General features: G+C 49.2%; 1 protein-coding gene across 1 annotated transcript in view; it reads right to left on the bottom strand.

Moving 5' to 3' along the window:
• PMEL (premelanosome protein) overlaps positions 1-18,058 on the bottom strand; it is a 35,115-nt gene extending 17,057 nt beyond the window's left edge. The window contains exons 1-5 of the mRNA XM_078686364.1: positions 17,944-18,058; positions 13,215-13,352; positions 12,368-12,514; positions 457-597; positions 31-192 (exon numbers count right to left, since the gene is read on the bottom strand). Coding sequence (XP_078542490.1) covers positions 31-192; positions 457-597; positions 12,368-12,514; positions 13,215-13,352; positions 17,944-18,025 — 670 coding nt within the window. The 5' untranslated portion in view covers positions 18,026-18,058. The remainder of the gene's footprint in view (positions 1-30; positions 193-456; positions 598-12,367; positions 12,515-13,214; positions 13,353-17,943) is intronic.
• Positions 18,059-18,318: the final 260 nt, after the last annotated feature.

The raw sequence follows: 18,318 nt of genomic DNA, 5'->3' as shown, positions 1-18,318 counted from the left end.
CAGTGCTACAGCTGCATGAACGTCACTCACCAATGATTGTGAATTGAGATGTGGCACGGCCAATGGGAATGAACTTCTGGCGGCCTCGGTAGTGATAGATGACCACCTCCATGGTGTAGGAGCCCAGGGGGACATCATCCGTGTTAATGGTCAGTTGAGAGCTGGGGCCATCCACTACTTGCCAGTACTTTCCTGCATTTGAAAACCAGAAGATTCAAATTAGACTAGTTGAGAACTTTAATTATGCACTACAAGTATGGTAACAGTGCAACCTTCCATTGTATGAACCGCCATGAATTAAAGACTGAGCAAGTAAAAACCACCACGGATTTCATAATGATGGGGCCACTCACAACAAGGTATACTCTCTCCAGAGCCAGACTGCCACGCATCCCTGTGCAGAGCCCCATGAAACCCCAAGCATCTGAAGGGCAGAGTTATGAAAGCAAGGCTTACCCAAAGTCTGCCAGACGTATACAAACTTGCTTCTCCTCTTCTGTGCATCTGCAGGAAAACGCTGTCCATCCGGAAAAACACAATCAGACCCTGCCAAGACTTCATCTGGAAAGACTGGCTCCCCAGAGAGAACACTAGTGCCTGAAGTGGGGTGTAAAAAAAAAAAAAGTGATAAGACAATATACCGAAAAAAGCTTTACTGTAATCCTATGGCAAGACCATAGTTCGAACAAGCAAGAGGGGTTTCAAAGCCAATGCAACAACCTACTTCCATTACATGAAAGGATTCTGTAGATCCCAGGAAAATGACTTATAGAAAATTAGGAGGAAAGAACCAAACTGCACATCCAACTGCCATCCACCACCTGCGGGCTACCAAAGTGGTTCCAAGTATCAGTTATCCACTTTATCTAACCTTTCGAGCTCTGTGCCCAAGCAGTTTGGAAATCTAGGTTATCCGAGACTTCTGACGTTAGTATCCCTTTTTCAAAACCAAATTGTGATCCTAATTTGTAGCTGGTGATAGCCATACAGTTTCAAGTGGTAACCTGTAGGAGGCGCCCAATAGAGTTCTCCACACTCCATGAACTCTGGATACTGCCACCCGTACCAGGTTAGGGTCAGCAAACTTCAGTGGACCATGAAAATGAATCCTCACTCAGACCTGTTTAGCAGCATTGGAGACCGGGCCTAGTACAGATCAACAACTCTCAAGCCTCCAATCACCACCATTCCTGCTAGCCTATCCAGGCCCTGGTCTTGAAATACCTACCTGCAACCAGCATGCAGTGTCTAGCCTCACTCTGCAAGTCTCCAGCGGATTGCTCCAGTGCACAGACCTGCTGAGTCTAGGTAAGGGCAGCACCTTCCTGGAGAGGTTTAAGAAATGCTGCAAAGTGGACCCAAAAATAGAAGCAATAAGGCAGAGCTGCCTCTTGGGCCAGTACTACAGTTTGAGGGCCACGCCTATACAATACCAGTATGACGCTTCAACTGAAACAGTGGCAGCATTCAATGAGAGAAGCGAAATGCACCAATATTGCATGGGAGTGTAGCAATGTACTTGTAAGACCCAATGCAACAGAGGTAGAAAGCATGGACGGCGCTTCCAGTGTTCCCATCCTTACCAGTTTCCCCCCCAACCTCCAACACCATCCAAGATCTTTTTGTTCTCAGCAATGCTCAGATTGTGAGTAGATCCTCTGCTACCAGAGAGTTAAAGTGCTTAAAGATTCCTATTCATCCCATAAAACAATCGGTTACATTCTTTCTACCTTCAGCCTTCTACCTTCAGCCTTGATAAAACCAAACAGCCAGAGAAGTGGCGACAGGCCAGCTCTGCAAGTAGTCTCCCTCTCAAACGCTGCTCTACAGACTGAACTAAAAGTCCAAAGGAACACCCAAGACCAGGCAGTTCCCTCTAGAATACTTACAATTTACTTATGAATTTCTCTCCACTGAGGCCCAGTCACATTGTACTCAAGCATACAAAGAAAGTGATGAATGGAATGCTTGAGTTCTCAGCCACTTGTAATTACACAGGGCCACACCCGAATGTTGCAGACCATGCCACCTCATGTTTGGACCCAGCCATATGCAAATCAGCATTCACCCTGCACCAATGAGAAGAGTCCTGCCTCAACGGTCAGGCCAAGCCCTTCCTGATACACAACACAAGCAAACCCAAGACCGGTTTCACCGATATTAGTGTCTGTGGGGGTGGCTAACGAGCCAACATGGCGGACACAAGTCAATAACGCTCCACATGAGATTCCCGTCATGATCTTGATTTACCCTTAATCTGCTATCCGCACCTGAAATGCGCAGGAATCGATGTGGGGTGAGCTCCGGTAACAGACACGACCAAATGGAAACTTGGAGACGGGCTCCAATAGACTGGACGTTCCGCTTGTAGGGTTGGGCGATTTCAATGGTGTAAGTGTACGCGATCTGACCTGGCACAAAACCTCAAATTACCAAAAGTTGTGAGCAGTAATGATGGATGGGGCTACAGGTACACCTTGGCAGAGAAAGGCAGCTTATTACATTCTTTTTGCCCACAGAATATGCATAGCAGACTGGATAGGGTGCTAGTGACAGACGCTGACCGTCCCAGACGTGGCGGTGACCCATTTGGCTCTACTCCTATCGGATCATTCTCCTGTACGTTGCGTGGTATGGTGGAATGCTCCCACCCAGGGTCCTAGACTGATGATGCCCTCCAATGTTCAGGAGGGAGATGCTGTCACAGGCACCATCAGAGTACATGACTCAATTGGAGGGAGATTTCCAGTCATAGCACGAGTGGGAGGCAATGAAGACAGTATTGGGGCCTGGGTATGGGACTCCGCTGTGGGTTAGTAATCAGCTACAGCAGGAGTTGAGGGACAGGGAGGGCGCATTAGCAGCGATCCAGACTGGTGACCAAGCACACCCCACCCAAAGTGCCCAAAATGGTATGCTACATGAGCAAATAAGCGACATCTGGGGCAGGTTGGCAAAATACATGTTCTGCCAGTGGCTCCATGTCAAAGGTGACAAATCCAAATGCCTACTGGCATGGATTGCACAGGGAGCAGACCCCCCTGGTATCTACCTGCTTGCGCAACACAATGGGAGACATAGTACACTCCAGGGAAGGCATAATGGAAGGGTTTCAACAGCATTTACAGAATGTATACACCGCAGATCCAGTGGTCCTGGCGGACTGCTATGTCCCTTTCTTTTGGTGTGGAATGATGTGCCTCCCACATGTGTGGAAGAAAAATATGAGGAACAACTAACGGCTGAGGAGATAAAGGCAATGCGGGAGCTGGCCAGGGCCCCTCGGGGAGAGAAGGGGTGGGGAGGAGGCATGAGAATGGATTCCCATCTGAATTTTATCAAGCCTACTCGAATAAGTTGGCACAACCACTATTGCAAGTAGGATGCGTTTGAGCAGGAACTCTTAACCCATCCCTGCAGGAAGGGAAAATATGCATGCTAGTGAAACAGGGGGTGATGGTCAGCACCCAGCAGCGTACTGCCTGCTCACTATGCTGAACTGATGCTGAAATACTGTGCAAAGCACTGTCAAGGAGACTAGCACCACACATGCTCCACCTCATCCATGAGTAGCAGTGTGGGTTTATCCCCCAACTGCGACACTGGCATGAATATAAGGCGAATAATGCATGAGGTACAATATTGGGATGAGGAACTGGTGCTAGTGGCAGTCGACCGAGAAGGCATTTGACCCTGGATTGGGGATACCTCCAGGAGGCATTAAGGGCGATGGAATTTGGTCCGTGGTTCTGCTGGTGGGTCAAACTTCTTTATACGGAGGATATGAAGGGGCCAGAGCTGGTTGGAAAAATGGACATTCGAGCGAAGAACACTGCAGGGCTGCCCATGGTCACAGTTGCTCTTCGCTTTTGTCATTGAGCCCATGGCAGTATGGGCTCGACAGGAACTTGAACGATAGGGTTTATGCATAGGGGGAGAGATCCAGTTTAATCTCTGCATGGCGACCATGCCCTGTTATACATCACATATTTATTGCAGCTCCTAGAAGACTTTAGTGACTACTCCGGTTTGCGCCCCAATAGGCACAAGTCCCTGCTCTTCCCACTAGGCGATTTGTCTATGCTGCCACTGGAGAGACTGGAGGCATGCGTTGGGGCGACGGGGCACTTTTGATATTTGGGTGTACAGGGGACTATGAATCGCAATTGCTACATTTCAATGGGATTGGGTGATCGAAGCTTTGAAACGATCGGTGGCCTGCTTAAACACCCTGCCACACTCTAGGGTAGAATAGCGGTGTCAAGGATGGTTGTCCTCCCGCGTTGCCTGCAAGTGCTCCAAATCTCACTGTGCAAAATCCCCATGAGAGTGTTCATGCAATTTAACTCCGTACCGGTATCCCTGTATTGGGAGGTTGTCTCAGCAGAGTGGCCTTGAACGCTTTAATGAAGCGTGAGAAAGTGCCACCTTTCTTGCATTGGTATGCCCTCACTTTTTTTCCTGACTGCTGATGTGCTTTAACTGAGTGCTCTGGGCTCCTGCCAACCAGGTACCCAAGGCCTGTGTTCCTTCCCTAAACTGTTACAACTAAAACCCAATTGACATCTCTGGCCACCTGTCAGCCCCTGGTAAATGGTTCCCCAGGTACCCAGGTCATGGTGACCAGAGAAGACCCCCTGAGGGCTGCAGCACTTGTGCCACCCTCAGGGGCCCTGTACCCTGACAGCCACACTGCCTTTGCAGGCTGTGTGTCTAAGTACAGAACCAAACAGAGTCGACATGGCACACATCCCTGTGTGCCATGCCCACAGAACCCACTGCCCAGGCATACTTCAGACACCCCTCTGGCTGGGTGCCCTATGCTAGAGGTGTGGGCACAGGTGCATGAGCCCTGTGCCCCTACAGTACCCAGGGCCATTCCTGGGCACTGTAAGTGCAGTGATGCCATTAAGAATATATGGTGCTGGGAGGTTGTCATTATGAACTCCACAGCACCATAATGGCTACACTCAAGACTGACAAGTTTAGTACCGAACTTCTCAGCACATTAAACCCGCACTGATACCAGTGTGGGATTTAATGTAAAATGCACCAGAGGGCATCTTGGAGATGCCCCTTTAAAACCTAGCCTACAATCCACGTCTGGGCTGAGTGGCTGCAGAGGCTGCCACACAGCAGACATGTTGCTGGACCCCTGGGTGGAGAGCCCCTGCTCTCCTGGGTCTGCAATAAAGCACATCCTGGGCGAGGTGCTATGTCTCCTCCCCCAGGATGGACAGGGGGAAGCTTCAAAGGCATACCGCCTCGGAGCTTCTCCAGACCATTTGCTGTACCCAGCAACTTGCTTCACCAGTCCTGACCCCCACTCTTGCGGGAAAACTACATCAGGAAGGAGGGATGCCAGCCTGTGCCAACCCCACCCCTCAGGTGGGGGAGACAAGGTGAAGCACGACCCCGGGCTCCGGCCATCTTGTAGATGGGGAGCCCAGCCCAATCACAACTAGGCTCCTGACCTCCTCCCACAGGAGAGGAGCAGGCTAGTGGGTGTACCCACCCCAGGACAGGGACCCATTGGTCCCTGCCCTACCTGTAACGCCCCTAAATTCAGTATTTAGGGGGCTCCCTGAACCTTCGATCCAGATAAGAAAGCAGATCAAGAAAAAGACCCGCAGTGCAGCTGCTAACAGGACGACAACAATTGACTTGGCCCCAGCCCTACCGGCCTGTCGATCCTGGAACCTGCTCCTGCCTAATCCCGGCAACTCCTGGGGACAGCAACCTTGGGATACCCAGAGGACCTGCCTGCCATGACCCTCTTAGAGCCTGGGACTCCCATCAGCAGAGGCTGTTCTGCAACAAAACCCCTGGTGCCAGCCAGGAACCTCCGGACCAACCCCCTCTGCACCCACCGAGCCCGGCCTGTGCCAGAATGATCCAGGACCATGAGGATGTCCCCCCGGCGACTGGGACCTGAAGTCCAGTGCCCAAAGACCCTCCGACGACCCAGAAGACGCCTGCAGCCTCAGGACAGAGGACCCCTCTGACCGTGACCAGCATGGGGTAAGATTTCCCGACCTCAAAAGACACCCCTGCACCCGGCACCCCACGGCCCCCTGTGCCCAACTCCTGGGTGCCTACCTATCCTCCAAGATCCCAACTTATCCCTCGAAGTGTTGGTCGCTCCAGAAGATCCCTCGTCCCAGAGCCTGCAGCCTTTGTTCCCTTTTCAAGTTCCTCATTGAACATGGAGCGCCCGACGGCTCAAAAGCACCCAGCCGCCCGAGGGCCCCTGGCAGTGCAACCTGTACCCTATCATACTACCCAATTGCCCTCAGCAAGTGACCAGAAGCCCAGCTCCCACCGCCGTGTGGCCCGCTAGCCAGCAGCCGCAACCAACAGGAGGCCCCCTTTCCCTCATTGGATAACATTGAGCCTAACTACTTCTGCACCCGGCCGCCCCTGTGCCGCTGGGGGTGAACCAACTGAACTTAACTGACCCTGGGGGACCCCTGAGTCAGTGCCCAGAACCCTAACTTCACCAGCCAAGTACTCCCCTGGAAACTGAAACTCACTTACCTGCCATTGGATAACATTGACTGGTTTGACTCGAAAAATCTTCTAAGTGTGAAGTTTTGGAAACTAAAAAAGGTTTATATAAAGTCTCCTGAATTCCAAAGTACTCACCTGTGATCGGGGGAGAAGCCAGTACTGTACCTTCTAGCCCAGTACTTAACCGCAAAAGTAATCCTTACCGGGTTTACTAGTAATCTGTATTTTCTCCATAGGAATCCAGTGTCTGCTTTTCTATGAAATTTTTTCCAAGTATCTACTTTTTAAAATTTGAAATACTCTAAAAATCATACAAAATACTGAAACGCAATTACTCACCTGTTTTAAGTTGAGACCCCAGTGCTGGACCCAGGAGCCCAGTTCTGGATTACAAAAGTAACGAGATCATACTTTACCTGCAACCTGAACTTTCTCCCATTGGATAACATTGTCAGTATCATTAAAAAGTTTCTAAGTGTGAACTTTTAAAACAGCTTTATATTCCTAAAAAATCACTACCATAACTAAAAAGATTTTACTAAATTGGTTTCAGCTTAGACCCCAGGACTGAACCTAGGTCCCAGTCCTGGAACTACCAAAGTAATCTACAAAGTAATCAACTCTACATATATGATGAAAACCCTTTGAGCTCAATGCTATAGGGGTTAGGATTGTGTTGCCTACTGCAACCCCTGTATTTGTGTTCACAAAGTTTATTGCCTCTTTGCAAAGTAATTACATGAGAGTACTCAAAGCAAGAAAAGTATACTTTTATACTGGATGGTTCTAAAAATAAAACTATCTGTTGATATAAAAAACAATTGACCTGGAGTTCAGTCACAGTGTGTGAAACCTTTTGCTGACTGAGTGTACAACAAATGCTTTACACGGTCCTCTGGTACTGCCTTACTGCTCGACCAAGCTACCACTTTTGAATGCAAGGTCAGTCCTGACTTTAACCTCGGTTATACCTCTAGGGTTTGTGGACTCTATACACTATCTTATTCTGGTCCAGCATATATAGAGCCACTTTCTCACAAGCGGGGAGTCTGTAAGCTCCCAGACTGGATTTATATTACTATGCAGCTAACTTATAACATGCAACCTGGTGGTTGGATGAGGGAGACAACTGGGAAAAAAGATTGAAGGGGTGAATGAGTCCAGGCAGATTGGCTCCAATACATTTCAACTACTTGCATGGCACGCATTAGCCCAGTGTTTGAAATGGCCCTTTCTGCAGGGTTATCAGCCAAACAATCTTCTTCCTCCCATCTTTTCCTGACCTGTTTGTTAGTTTTAGGACTTTGAGTAATTTTAAAGCTTGCTACTTACCCGTGAGGGTCTCAAGGTGCTGAGGGGAAGGGGTGCCGCTACTGCTCGAAGAACCAGGTCTTGGAGTCTTCTGAAGGCAAATAGGTCTTGGGTCTGCTGTAGGTGGGTAGGGAGGGTGTTCGGGGTCTTGGCGGCGAGGTAGGAGAAGGATCTGCCACCGGAGGTTCTTCGTTGGATGCAGGGAGACATAGGCGAGGGAGAGGCTGGCGGGTCAGGGTGTAAAGTTGAGTCTGCTGTTCAGGTAGGCTGGTCCGGCGTTGGTGTGTGCATGGGTCAGGAGCTTGAAAGGTGATACTCTTGTTGACGGGGCGCCAGTGTAGGTCTCAGGTGGGGGGTGAAGTGGCTGCGCTGGGGGACGTGGACAGTCGGGCGGAGGCGTTTTGGATGCATTGTAGTAGTTGTAGGTTTTTTGCTGGGATTCCTGCGTAGAGTGCGCTGCCGTAGTCCAGTCTGTTGCTGAGGGCCTGTGTCACCATTCTTGTTTTGGTCAGGATCCACTTGTAGATCCTGCGGAGCATGCAGAGAGTATTGTAGTAGGAGACTGCGTTGACCTGCTTAGACATGGAGGGATGAGTCGAGGATGAATCCTAGGTTGCGTGCATGGTTGGTGGGCGTCAGTGCTGCTCCCAGTGTGGTCGGAAAAACAGAACAGGGTGGCTGGACAGGATTATTCGTGAAACAATTCACCAGACACACAGTCAATCTGTACCGTGTGACCACTGGATTTAATTTACCAAACAAGTTTATTTTTCTTTTCTACATTTATCAGCAATTTTTTGAAACACAAGCACAAACAAAACCACTGTCAATTCAAAAGGTTCATATATACAGTATCTACAAATGCACACATTTACAAATTTACAACAAAGAATCAAACAAAAGATTGGTTAGACACACCAAAAGACAATCACAAATGTATAATAATTCAAATAAATTGCAATTATATACAGTGCAGAGATTAATCCATAAGCGAACAAATGGGAACCAGTCCTAGAGATTGAAAAAACCAAGTGACAGGCGGGGTTGAGATCAAAAACAAGCCTGCCTGTCAACGAAAGCCTGTGGTGTAATGTTAAATAGGGTTGCAAGGCTAGGATACAGAGTGGTGGTATGATTTACATCCTAGCGGCACCCTTTGTTGTAGCCTTTTGGTGTGTCTAACCAATCTTTTGTTTGATTCTTTGTTGTAAATTTGTAAATGTGTGCATTGTAGATACTGTTTCACGAATAATCCTGTCCAGCCACCCTGTTCTGTTTTTCCTATTGTTGAGATCCGGGGTGGTCAGATGTAGGATCCAATACCTTTACTGTTTCCCAGTGTGGTCGGCCACCAGGAGTCGTCCCAGGCTGAGGGGGTAGGTCCGAGGATAAGTACCTCCGTCTTGTCAGAGTTTAGCTTCAGATGCTGTTCTGTATCCAGTCGTCGGCGGCCTTCATTCCCTCGTGGAGGTTGGTTTTGGCGGTGTGCGGGTCCTTGGTGTGGGAGAGGATGAGTTGGGTGTCGTTGGCGTAGGAGGTGTTGAGGTCGTGTTAGCGGGCCACATGTGCGAGGGGGGCCATGTAGATGTTGAACAGCGCTTGGGCTGAGGGATGAGCCCAGGGGGACACCGCAGATGAGGTCGGTGGCCTCGAATCGGAAGGGCGAGGCGGACGCTCTGGGTTCTGCCGGAGAGCAAGGACGTCGTCCAGTCAAGGCCTTCTCTTGGATTCCGGCTTCTAGGAGGCGTGTCTTTAGAGTGCGATGGCAGACCGTGTCCAAGGCGGCAGACAGGTCCAGGAGGATGAGGGCTGATGTTTTGCCATTGTCTAGTTTGTGCCTGATGTCATCTGTGGCGGCAATGAGGGCTGTCTCTGTGCTGTGGTTTCGTCTGAACCCGGAATGGGACAGGTCCAAGATCTTGTGGTCTTCCAGGTGGTGGGCCAGTTGCATGTTGATTTTCCTCGAGGACCTTCGCCGGGAACGGTAGCAGGGAGATGGGCCGGAAGTTGTGGTCCGCCTTGGGCTTCTTGAGGAGGATGCTGTGTTTTTGGAAGCTCAACAAGAGGTCAGCGACGCCCTGAATTTCTAAAAGGTACTGTTTGCAGGTCTTCCCGACACTGTAGTTAGCCCGCGACGCTGTGGTCAGCCTGAACTGTTTGGATTTGTTGGCTCACGACGCAGTGATCGCTCCCGACATCAAGGAAGTTTAATGCCTATTTTGACAACTGGATTTTTAAGTACTGTATTGTGGATTTTTAGCGTTTTTGGTCTTGTCTTACGTATATAAAAATATTGGATATTTTTCTAAACTGGTGTGGTGTCCTTTTCTAGTGCCTACACGATTACTGTTGCTCGTGCCAAGCTGCCAAGGGGGGTGGGAAGGGGTTATTTTAAGAGTGTAACTCCCTTATCCTGACTAGAGTGGTGGTTTCTGCTTGGCTTTGACACATGCTCCAGCTGCCAAAAATCAAACATCTAACATCCAGTGAGACTGCGCTGTATTGACAGACAGATTAGATACTGGTCCTAGATGTGGCACAGGCAGGGTGGGTTTTATGCATCTAGCATTGGGGGTGTCCTGGGTTCAACAATTATGGGCCCAGATGGCTGATAGGGTGAAGTGTGGTACCAGTCTCCGGGTGGAGCTATCCCCACTACACTGCCTATTGGAGCAAGTCACAAACCCTAAAAAAACCAAAAAAAATGCAAGATCGAACACAAACTCACTAGTACTTCTGGTTTTAGCAAGACGCAGTATCACCAATATTGATGGGGAGGCGACCACCCCCAACATAATCGAACGGTTGGGGGATGTGCGCAAGTGGATGCTTGCTGAGGAGGCCCATATGAAGGCCAGTAGGAGTGATGAGAACTTTCGATCTTGGGACATGGGAGTTAGATAGAATGCCTAAATTCTGAAGCAAATAGGAGTGATCAACATGCATTGGATGCGAGCGACAGTATAACTGATGAGGGAGGCCCCCCCCCCCGATTCCATTGATCGGATCATGGTCAAGCTCTTAGATATACGGCATCTCTGGATCCCATCTGACCACATGCTCATAATTGTATATCCACTGAATATTGAAAAAATTAAAGGCTATAAAAACATTTAAGAAAAAAAAGTGCCTGCTGGCCTAGAAGGTACCAAAGACCTTTCTAGACCCTCTCCCCCTCAAACAATGATGTTCCTTAAAGGGACACTTACTAGCAATGGCGGCTTGTACAGAAGACTTAGCCCAGTAATGAAGGTGCCCACAACCCACGGGAGGGGCAGAGACCACAAATCCAGATTTAATTAAATGTAGAGGTTTGCGGTCACCGGACTGCGACTGAATCTCCACACAGCGTGGCAATTAGGTTGCAATGGGTCAGTAGACATTCCCCTAAAAACCCCACGCTAGGTCCAGTAAACTCCCATTAAGATTCCAAAGCTGTGATGGAGCTACTTCTACATGCCGAGGGTTTAACTCTACACGCATCACAAGCCTGGTTGATGCAGATTAATGCCTTCGAGAGCCATCACCCGTCACCTGACCCAGCAATCAGCGGCCCACAAATGCACATCAAAGAGACCAGCCCAAAATGAAGGAGAGTCGACCCTGAGGAGGTGGAAGCCGCATGCAGAGGGGACTGTACTGACCAGCTTCTACAAAACGTGAAAACGTCAACCATTTAAGGAGGGGGTGTCTAACAGCGAGGAGAATTTAAAAAAAAAAAATTGTAAAACTAGGAATGTTAGTTTCCACCATGAAAGCAAACAATGAACCGCTTTTCAACCCGGAAATATTAGCCCGCCACAGCTAGATTATCCATCTCTGGGGCGATATAGAGCACGCTGTTAAAAAAAAACTAAACCGTACTAACACAGCATAGTAAAGAGTCACCAGGTCCCCAGAGACTGAAGTGTCGATTCGGAGTGTAAGCCACACCCAGCAGAGCATTCACAGTATGGCAGTATGTGCCACAACATGCCGCAACAGGGCCACATTGAGCGGCCGCTGAACGACCACTCACGCACGCAGCAGGTGTGGAGGAAACGCAGCAGTTCATTGGTCACGATGACATCATTTATACTGCGCATGGCGTCCCAGCCCAGAGGCCGGCACTGAAACAGGTCCAACCGCCTAAAACAGCCAAGTCCTTTCTGAAAGGGGAGGCTCTTGGAGCATGAAACTGTACGAGTTGGAGAGTTTAAGGGGAACAAACGTGCATGCCTGCAGTACAGAGGAGTCTGCACACTGGAAGCTTGTGAAATAATGAGGGTGTTTAGGCAAGCAAAAAAAAAAAAAAAAAAGTGACCTGTTGCAAATTTATGTAGCATACAAGGAGCTTTGGCATCCAAAAGATACTTGCCTCATGACTGCCATTTTGAAATTCAGTAAGGTGGACTGAAGTTGATTAAGTACCAGCTTTTTAGGCAGGTATTTTGTACATAAACACAACATGCATAAAACCAGCTTTGTGAATTTCAGTCTAAAAATGGCCCCCAACCCCATTGAAGGAGTTGCTTTTTTTTTTAAATCCCTTAGATGGGAGACTCACCGTTGATGGTGCAGTTCTGGCTCCACACAATCTGTCCATCGGGTAACATTGTCTGGTTGTGCGGAAAGTTCAGCTTGATTGAGAACGTGGTCTTGGCCGCAGTCAGGGTTGGGCCATCGTTGCCGATTTCAAAGGTCACCTGACCACCTGTAAGAAAGATGGACCACTTCATCAGGGACAGACAGACCAGCACAGGAGGGTAGAGTTCAGCAGAACCCTTAACTTACTTAGGACATTTGCCATCAGGCAACTTCATGAGGTATGGGGAGGGCAGATATGGAGCTCATTGTTGGGGGGGTGAGAAGAGAGAAATTGAAGGTCAAGTGGCAAGTACCCCTTGCTTGGACAAGTTTTGTAGGTCATTTGGGGTTGGAGGATGGGTTTAAAACAGAGGCAGCTCTTACCACCACCAACCTGGGAGTGGGGAGGCTAACCAACAGGCAGTAAGGGCAAGATTAAAAAGAAGCAGAGTAGATCAATGAAGACGGTCACAAGTAGTGCTTTGTGGTAGATACTTTAGGATATGAACTCCCCAGACCTTCCTGTGGGGTACACAACAATTACTGCAAAGCCCATCTGAACAGCAGGCAACCCAGAACCGACAAGAAAAGACTTAGTGCTCTAAGCTAGAAGTGTTTTTGGGTACCAGTACCCAGCTGGATAAAGGAACATACACCACACCTCGGCTGCGTAAGAGCCAACATAAATAACTGTTTATAACAGTACTCTTGGCAACTGCTGGATCTATCTATGGCCAACTGGTTTACTACAATGCACCACACCCTCCCTCTACCCGCTTCAATTACTCAGCCACACCCTTGTAGCAGCTGGGCACCCTTGCACTCACCTCTCCAGCATTCCCGCTGCCTGTCGCTCCCATTCTGCCACATTGGATAGCGTTGTGTGTTCCAGGATCTGTAGGCGGGACGGGGTCCACTCTGTGCTTGGCTTGAACCCACATTTTGGCGCAATTGGCCCGGAGAACCTAAAACAGACAGGGCTCATCATTGATCAGCAACACCAAGGCGGCAGGCAAGTTTACCACCATAAACCATTGCATAAAGCCCCTGTCATTATCACTGCCAACCTGCCCTGCCCATCAACAGCAAACTAACCTGGAACAGGTGTCTACAGGAGCTTCAGCAACTTAAAATGAAAAATCATTACCACAGCATAGGACCCTCAGGCATTCACTAGTTTTTGGTCAACAGTCTACAGTGAGCGAGGGTGCTCGTTTTTAGTTTATAGAAGCCACTGGACACAGCATGCCTAACTCTCGTCCCTAAAAAAACATGAAGTGAGATACATTTTAGTGTCCTTTCCCTGTGCATCTAAATTCTGTTCAACCAAAGCCAGGTGTCTACTCCCTCCCCACCACAAGAGGGAGTGAGAGTGGATACTTCAGGTTCATCAGTAGTTGTGCACCATGGACCCCAAAGGCATACTCCCATCTTGAGTTCAGCAACCTCCTAACTTTGTTGCAGCTCTACTTGCAGCAGCTTTTCGCCAGTGCCTGAACACAGCCCCAATATCCAGGGCTAGAAGTGGGATCAAAACAAAAGTGTATAATAAAAAAATTAAAAAAAAGAAGGTTACCCAAGAAGCTAGCCAGTCAACATTTCCAAGAAGTGTGCAGGCATGGCTCAAAAGCTGTAAAGTATCTGCTTCCCACAGCATGCCACCAAAGTGGGTTGGTACCTCAGTGAGTTGATTATAGCCAGAAAAACCAAGACAGTCACAAGCTATTGGTTTTGCCAGAGCTTGTTGGCTGTATTGGATAAATGAGCAATAAGATTTTGTAGTGAATTAGAGTGGAGAACGTTTAAGTTCGAACATACGAGACTGAATCGAGCATTAGTAAGGTCTCTGTATTTTCATTCACTCCATTCTTCCCGCCATTTTCCACTGCAGTTGTGCACTCTGTATGACACTTCAGCTTTCTCCACTTGCATCTCTGCACCTCATCTTTCCTCTACACTCTCCTGCAAGCACTTCCTCACATCGCCTGTATTTCACTTGCAAGCACGGCTTTTTTTCCTACACCTTTTGCATGTTAATAGGTTGGCAGCTGTATATCTACTTTCGCACAGAGTAGAGCTTATAATCGAACACGTGACAATTTCTATGCGCGCTCTTCAGATGGCCACACGAAGGAAGAGACCTGGCACCAAAGGGTATTAAATATACGTTCTAGGAAACAAATAAAAAAATTTGATCATAAGGCAGAAAGGCTTCAGAGCTTGACCCAGGCCCACGCCCCTGGAGGAAGGGCGGGGGCAGCTGTGCCCCTCCCGCCCCCACCGGAGGCCCGTGGACAAGCCGCAGGTACCAGCTTGTGACTGGATGAAGCCCCGCGGGGTGGTGCGGGGGTCACATGCGCCTCACAATCCACTCAGGAATGCTTCATGTGATGCTCAGCTGAGGTGGGATCAGCACCCCGTCGTGCCGAGGGGAGCCCGAGAAGAGGGGGCCATGGTGGACTTAAAACCACTCCCATGTGGGTCTCCTTGGCAAGTCTTGAGAACGGGCCGAGTGCCCGAGGCCCTCCCCCAAACATTTCAAGAAAAGGTTTAGTACATTACAGTGCCCCTGATAAAGTACTGGCGCTTCTGAAGTGAACTCGGGAACAACCAACCCCCCCCCTCCCACGAGGTGGGCATGAGTGAACTCTGGAGTTTACATTTTGAAACTGGGGCTTAGTCCCCCACTGCTACATGTGGTGAGATTAAATGTTACACAATGTATGGGGAGGGGTAATCCCCACTCAAGGAGAGGGAAGTGCACACAGACAGAGGGTATAGCTCAGCGTGAAGCACCTATCTATCCCCCTATACCGCTCCCAATACATCCTCTACCCCCACTCTGACTCATCTCAAACCTCATCTACTACTCTTTCCACTGCACTACCCTATTTCTCACCTTATACCTCTAGCAGTATATCCTTTATCTCCACTGTCACTCCTCCCAAAACCCATACCACTGCTACGATCCCCAAAAGAACCCTTTCTAGACTCCTCCCTACTCCACCCCTCCTTGCATCATCTCATTTCTCTTACTACTGCGACCCCCAAACACAAGCCTTTCTAACCCTCCTGCTGACCTTGCCCCTCAATCGCACCTTTACTCATCCCAAGCCTCCTGCTGCAAAACATCCCCCCACTATCCTTTTCAACCCAAAGGACAGACTAGCGTCTCCGCCGCTCAAATTAACTCCATATTTTGCTATACTAAGTCACCACTAATCCTTTAGGGGTTCGGGAGTAGCGTGCTACTCGCCGAAAAGCGTTTAACAGGGGTAGTAAGCGCTATATAAATGCAATTACAATATGTTTTACGCACGGGAAAAGGGGCAAGGCCTGGAGTTATCCACACAGACGGGAAAGGGGATACACCTCCCAATGGGGATACACCTCCCAATGTGAAGCCTGGGCATAGGCAGGCATCGTGGGAGCTTTATCTTGTGCCCCATGAATACTGGGCAGGTAGACAGTGGGGATTGGGGCGAGTGAGATGAGTGGCACTGACAGGCTTTGGGGTTTACAATATACATGTTATGCACCCCCCCCCCCCCCCCTTACCCAAGTCCTGTCACGAGCCTCGTCTTTCGAGAGCTTTATCAGCGGCCCCCTTAAATCTTGCTGCTTCGGTAGCCGTTCTAGATTATGGTATAATATGGACTGTGAGCAGGTGGGGATAAAAGACCTCCATGGATGGGGCAGAGGGATCTGGTATTAAAAAAGCTATGGACGGAGGCTCCCTGTGGCTTACACGAGTGTATGGTCCCTAACTAGGCCGCAGGCTACGTTCCAGCTGTGTATTAAGAAATAAGGCTTCTATAAAGCCGAGAAACTGGAAGGCCTGTAGGGAGAGGTGGCGTCAGTCAAGAACCTCCTTTTAAAGCTAAGGAGTTTCAGAAGTTGACCAATGTCCACCATTTTATTGCTGCTGACCATGTAGCGAGATCAGCCCAGTGGTTCCAAACCGTGAGACCGACCTTTACTGGCCAGGGAGACGTTTTAAGGTAAGTGCGCGATGGGCACTTGCCCAGGACCCCCAGCTTTCCTGTGAAAGGACATTCCTCAAACTTTAGTGTACAAGTAAATGGTATTTGGCATGGGGTGCGAGTGGGTAGAAAAAGGGTAATACTCAGAATTGTTCTGAGGGGCCCAAAAACGTTACTTGCCGGGGTCCCCAAAATTCTTAAGCTAAAACTAAGTCATGTCAAGCGTGATCTGTGAGTCAGTGTATATATAAAAAAAAGTTAGACTACCGCGTTACAGACCTTAAATGACTATTTGAACTGGGGGTGCGCTAAGAAAAGTCTCCATTCCACACTACCTACTAGGGACCAGGCAGGTCAGAACCCCCTCCATGGAAAATCCCACAACTGCAGCCCCGCACTAAGCGCCAAGAGGCGGAGTGCTGCAACAGCCAAACATACGCACCAGCCTCCAAGAGCAAGGCACAAACGCCCGCGAAGCCCCGTGTCCTTAAGGCGACCCCCCCCCCCCCCCCAAAAAAAAACTCTAGAAGATTCTGCCATTAACACCCAGGTGCTCTCGCGTCACGCATCCCATCACAAGCACTGGCCTCCAAGCCCCAGCAGGTTTAGTGCAGTTACAACCTAGGTCGCTATGGACACAGTTTCCGGACCAAGACTAGTGCGCGATAGCCTAGTGCACTCTGGGGTTTTTAGGCATATCGTGCTTCCTTTGAAGCCGCCAATTATTAGTAGGTGAAGAGTTCTAGTCTGGAGATACTTCACTATAAGTTGCAGTAAGGTGGTCCCCCGCAGGGGGAGAGTTCCTTATTTGGGAGGTGGGGCACGAAACCCCAAGTAGATTCGCCTCTGTAACTCAGCTAGGAAGCCATCTTTACTACAGCAACCGTGCTTTCTGCATTAGCATGTGTGGTCGCAGCAACAGAACGGGGCGTTACTCAGGTTATTAACCTGTAAAATCAAAGCAACAATCCAGTGTACCATCTGGCAACCAATCGGAACAGCAACTGTCGCCTCAAGAAAGCGCCCAATCTGTGCTAGAGATGGAACACACCTGTACCAGGTTCAAGGTACTGCGCTCCCAGGTCTTCCACATCAAAGCACGGGCAGCCTATCCCGTCCTCTAGTGCGCTTTGAATTCTGGTACTTTTAGTCCTGAATTTAAAAATTGACTACAAGTACCGGAAACTAACCATAGATGAAGCTAGCAAACGTGGGCACTCAATACGGGCCCAAGGACTAGCTGTTTACGCGTGTCATCGCACCCCACCAAGATTCGTTATAGAAAACTCCTATACGAAGCACAAAACATACAATGTTCACCTAAACAAGAGCATCTGAAGTTATAATAGATAATTAGAGAATCAATAGTTACATAATTACAGAAAATATTACTTTAGAAGAAAACGTCAGCCAAAAACTGCTAGTCGGGCCGACACAGTGTTTAACAATCTGCTGTGACGGAGGTAGAAACCACTGTTGGCCTATATGGCCCAGAGGAAGAAGGCACGGTGCTAAATCGTTTCAAGCGTGAAAGAGCAGGTAGATGCGCGTGACATGTGAGACGGGTACTCACTGTTCTGAGCAGCAGCTGCCGCCGCCAAGAGCATCCACCAGGCAGCCCACCGCGCCACACTCTGCATCCTTCCACCAGCCATGCTGAAACCAGAACTGGGACCAGCTGCCCCACGCGCCCTCTTATAAGAGGCCCCTCGGGAGCATGGACACGCCCCATGGACACTCCAGCCTCTCCTGAGCACCGCCTTTGGACCAGTGGCTAAGGAAGCTTGCAAAGTACATGGAGGCAGGGCTTTAAGTGGGGCGGGTCCTTAAAAGCAGGCGCCGAGATGTAAATGTAAATGTGTGGGACTTGTAAAGTGGACCCTTATCGGGATTTTCATTTTCGCCCTCACTCTCAGAATGGAAGAGAAAATCTTAACTCTGCAGTAGT

This window comes from Lissotriton helveticus, chromosome 1_1 (assembly GCF_964261635.1).
Source record: "Lissotriton helveticus chromosome 1_1, aLisHel1.1, whole genome shotgun sequence".
Taxonomy (NCBI): domain Eukaryota; kingdom Metazoa; phylum Chordata; class Amphibia; order Caudata; family Salamandridae; genus Lissotriton; species Lissotriton helveticus.
Note: the sequence above shows the minus strand (reverse complement) of the source record. Positions and strands in the feature narration are given on the sequence as shown.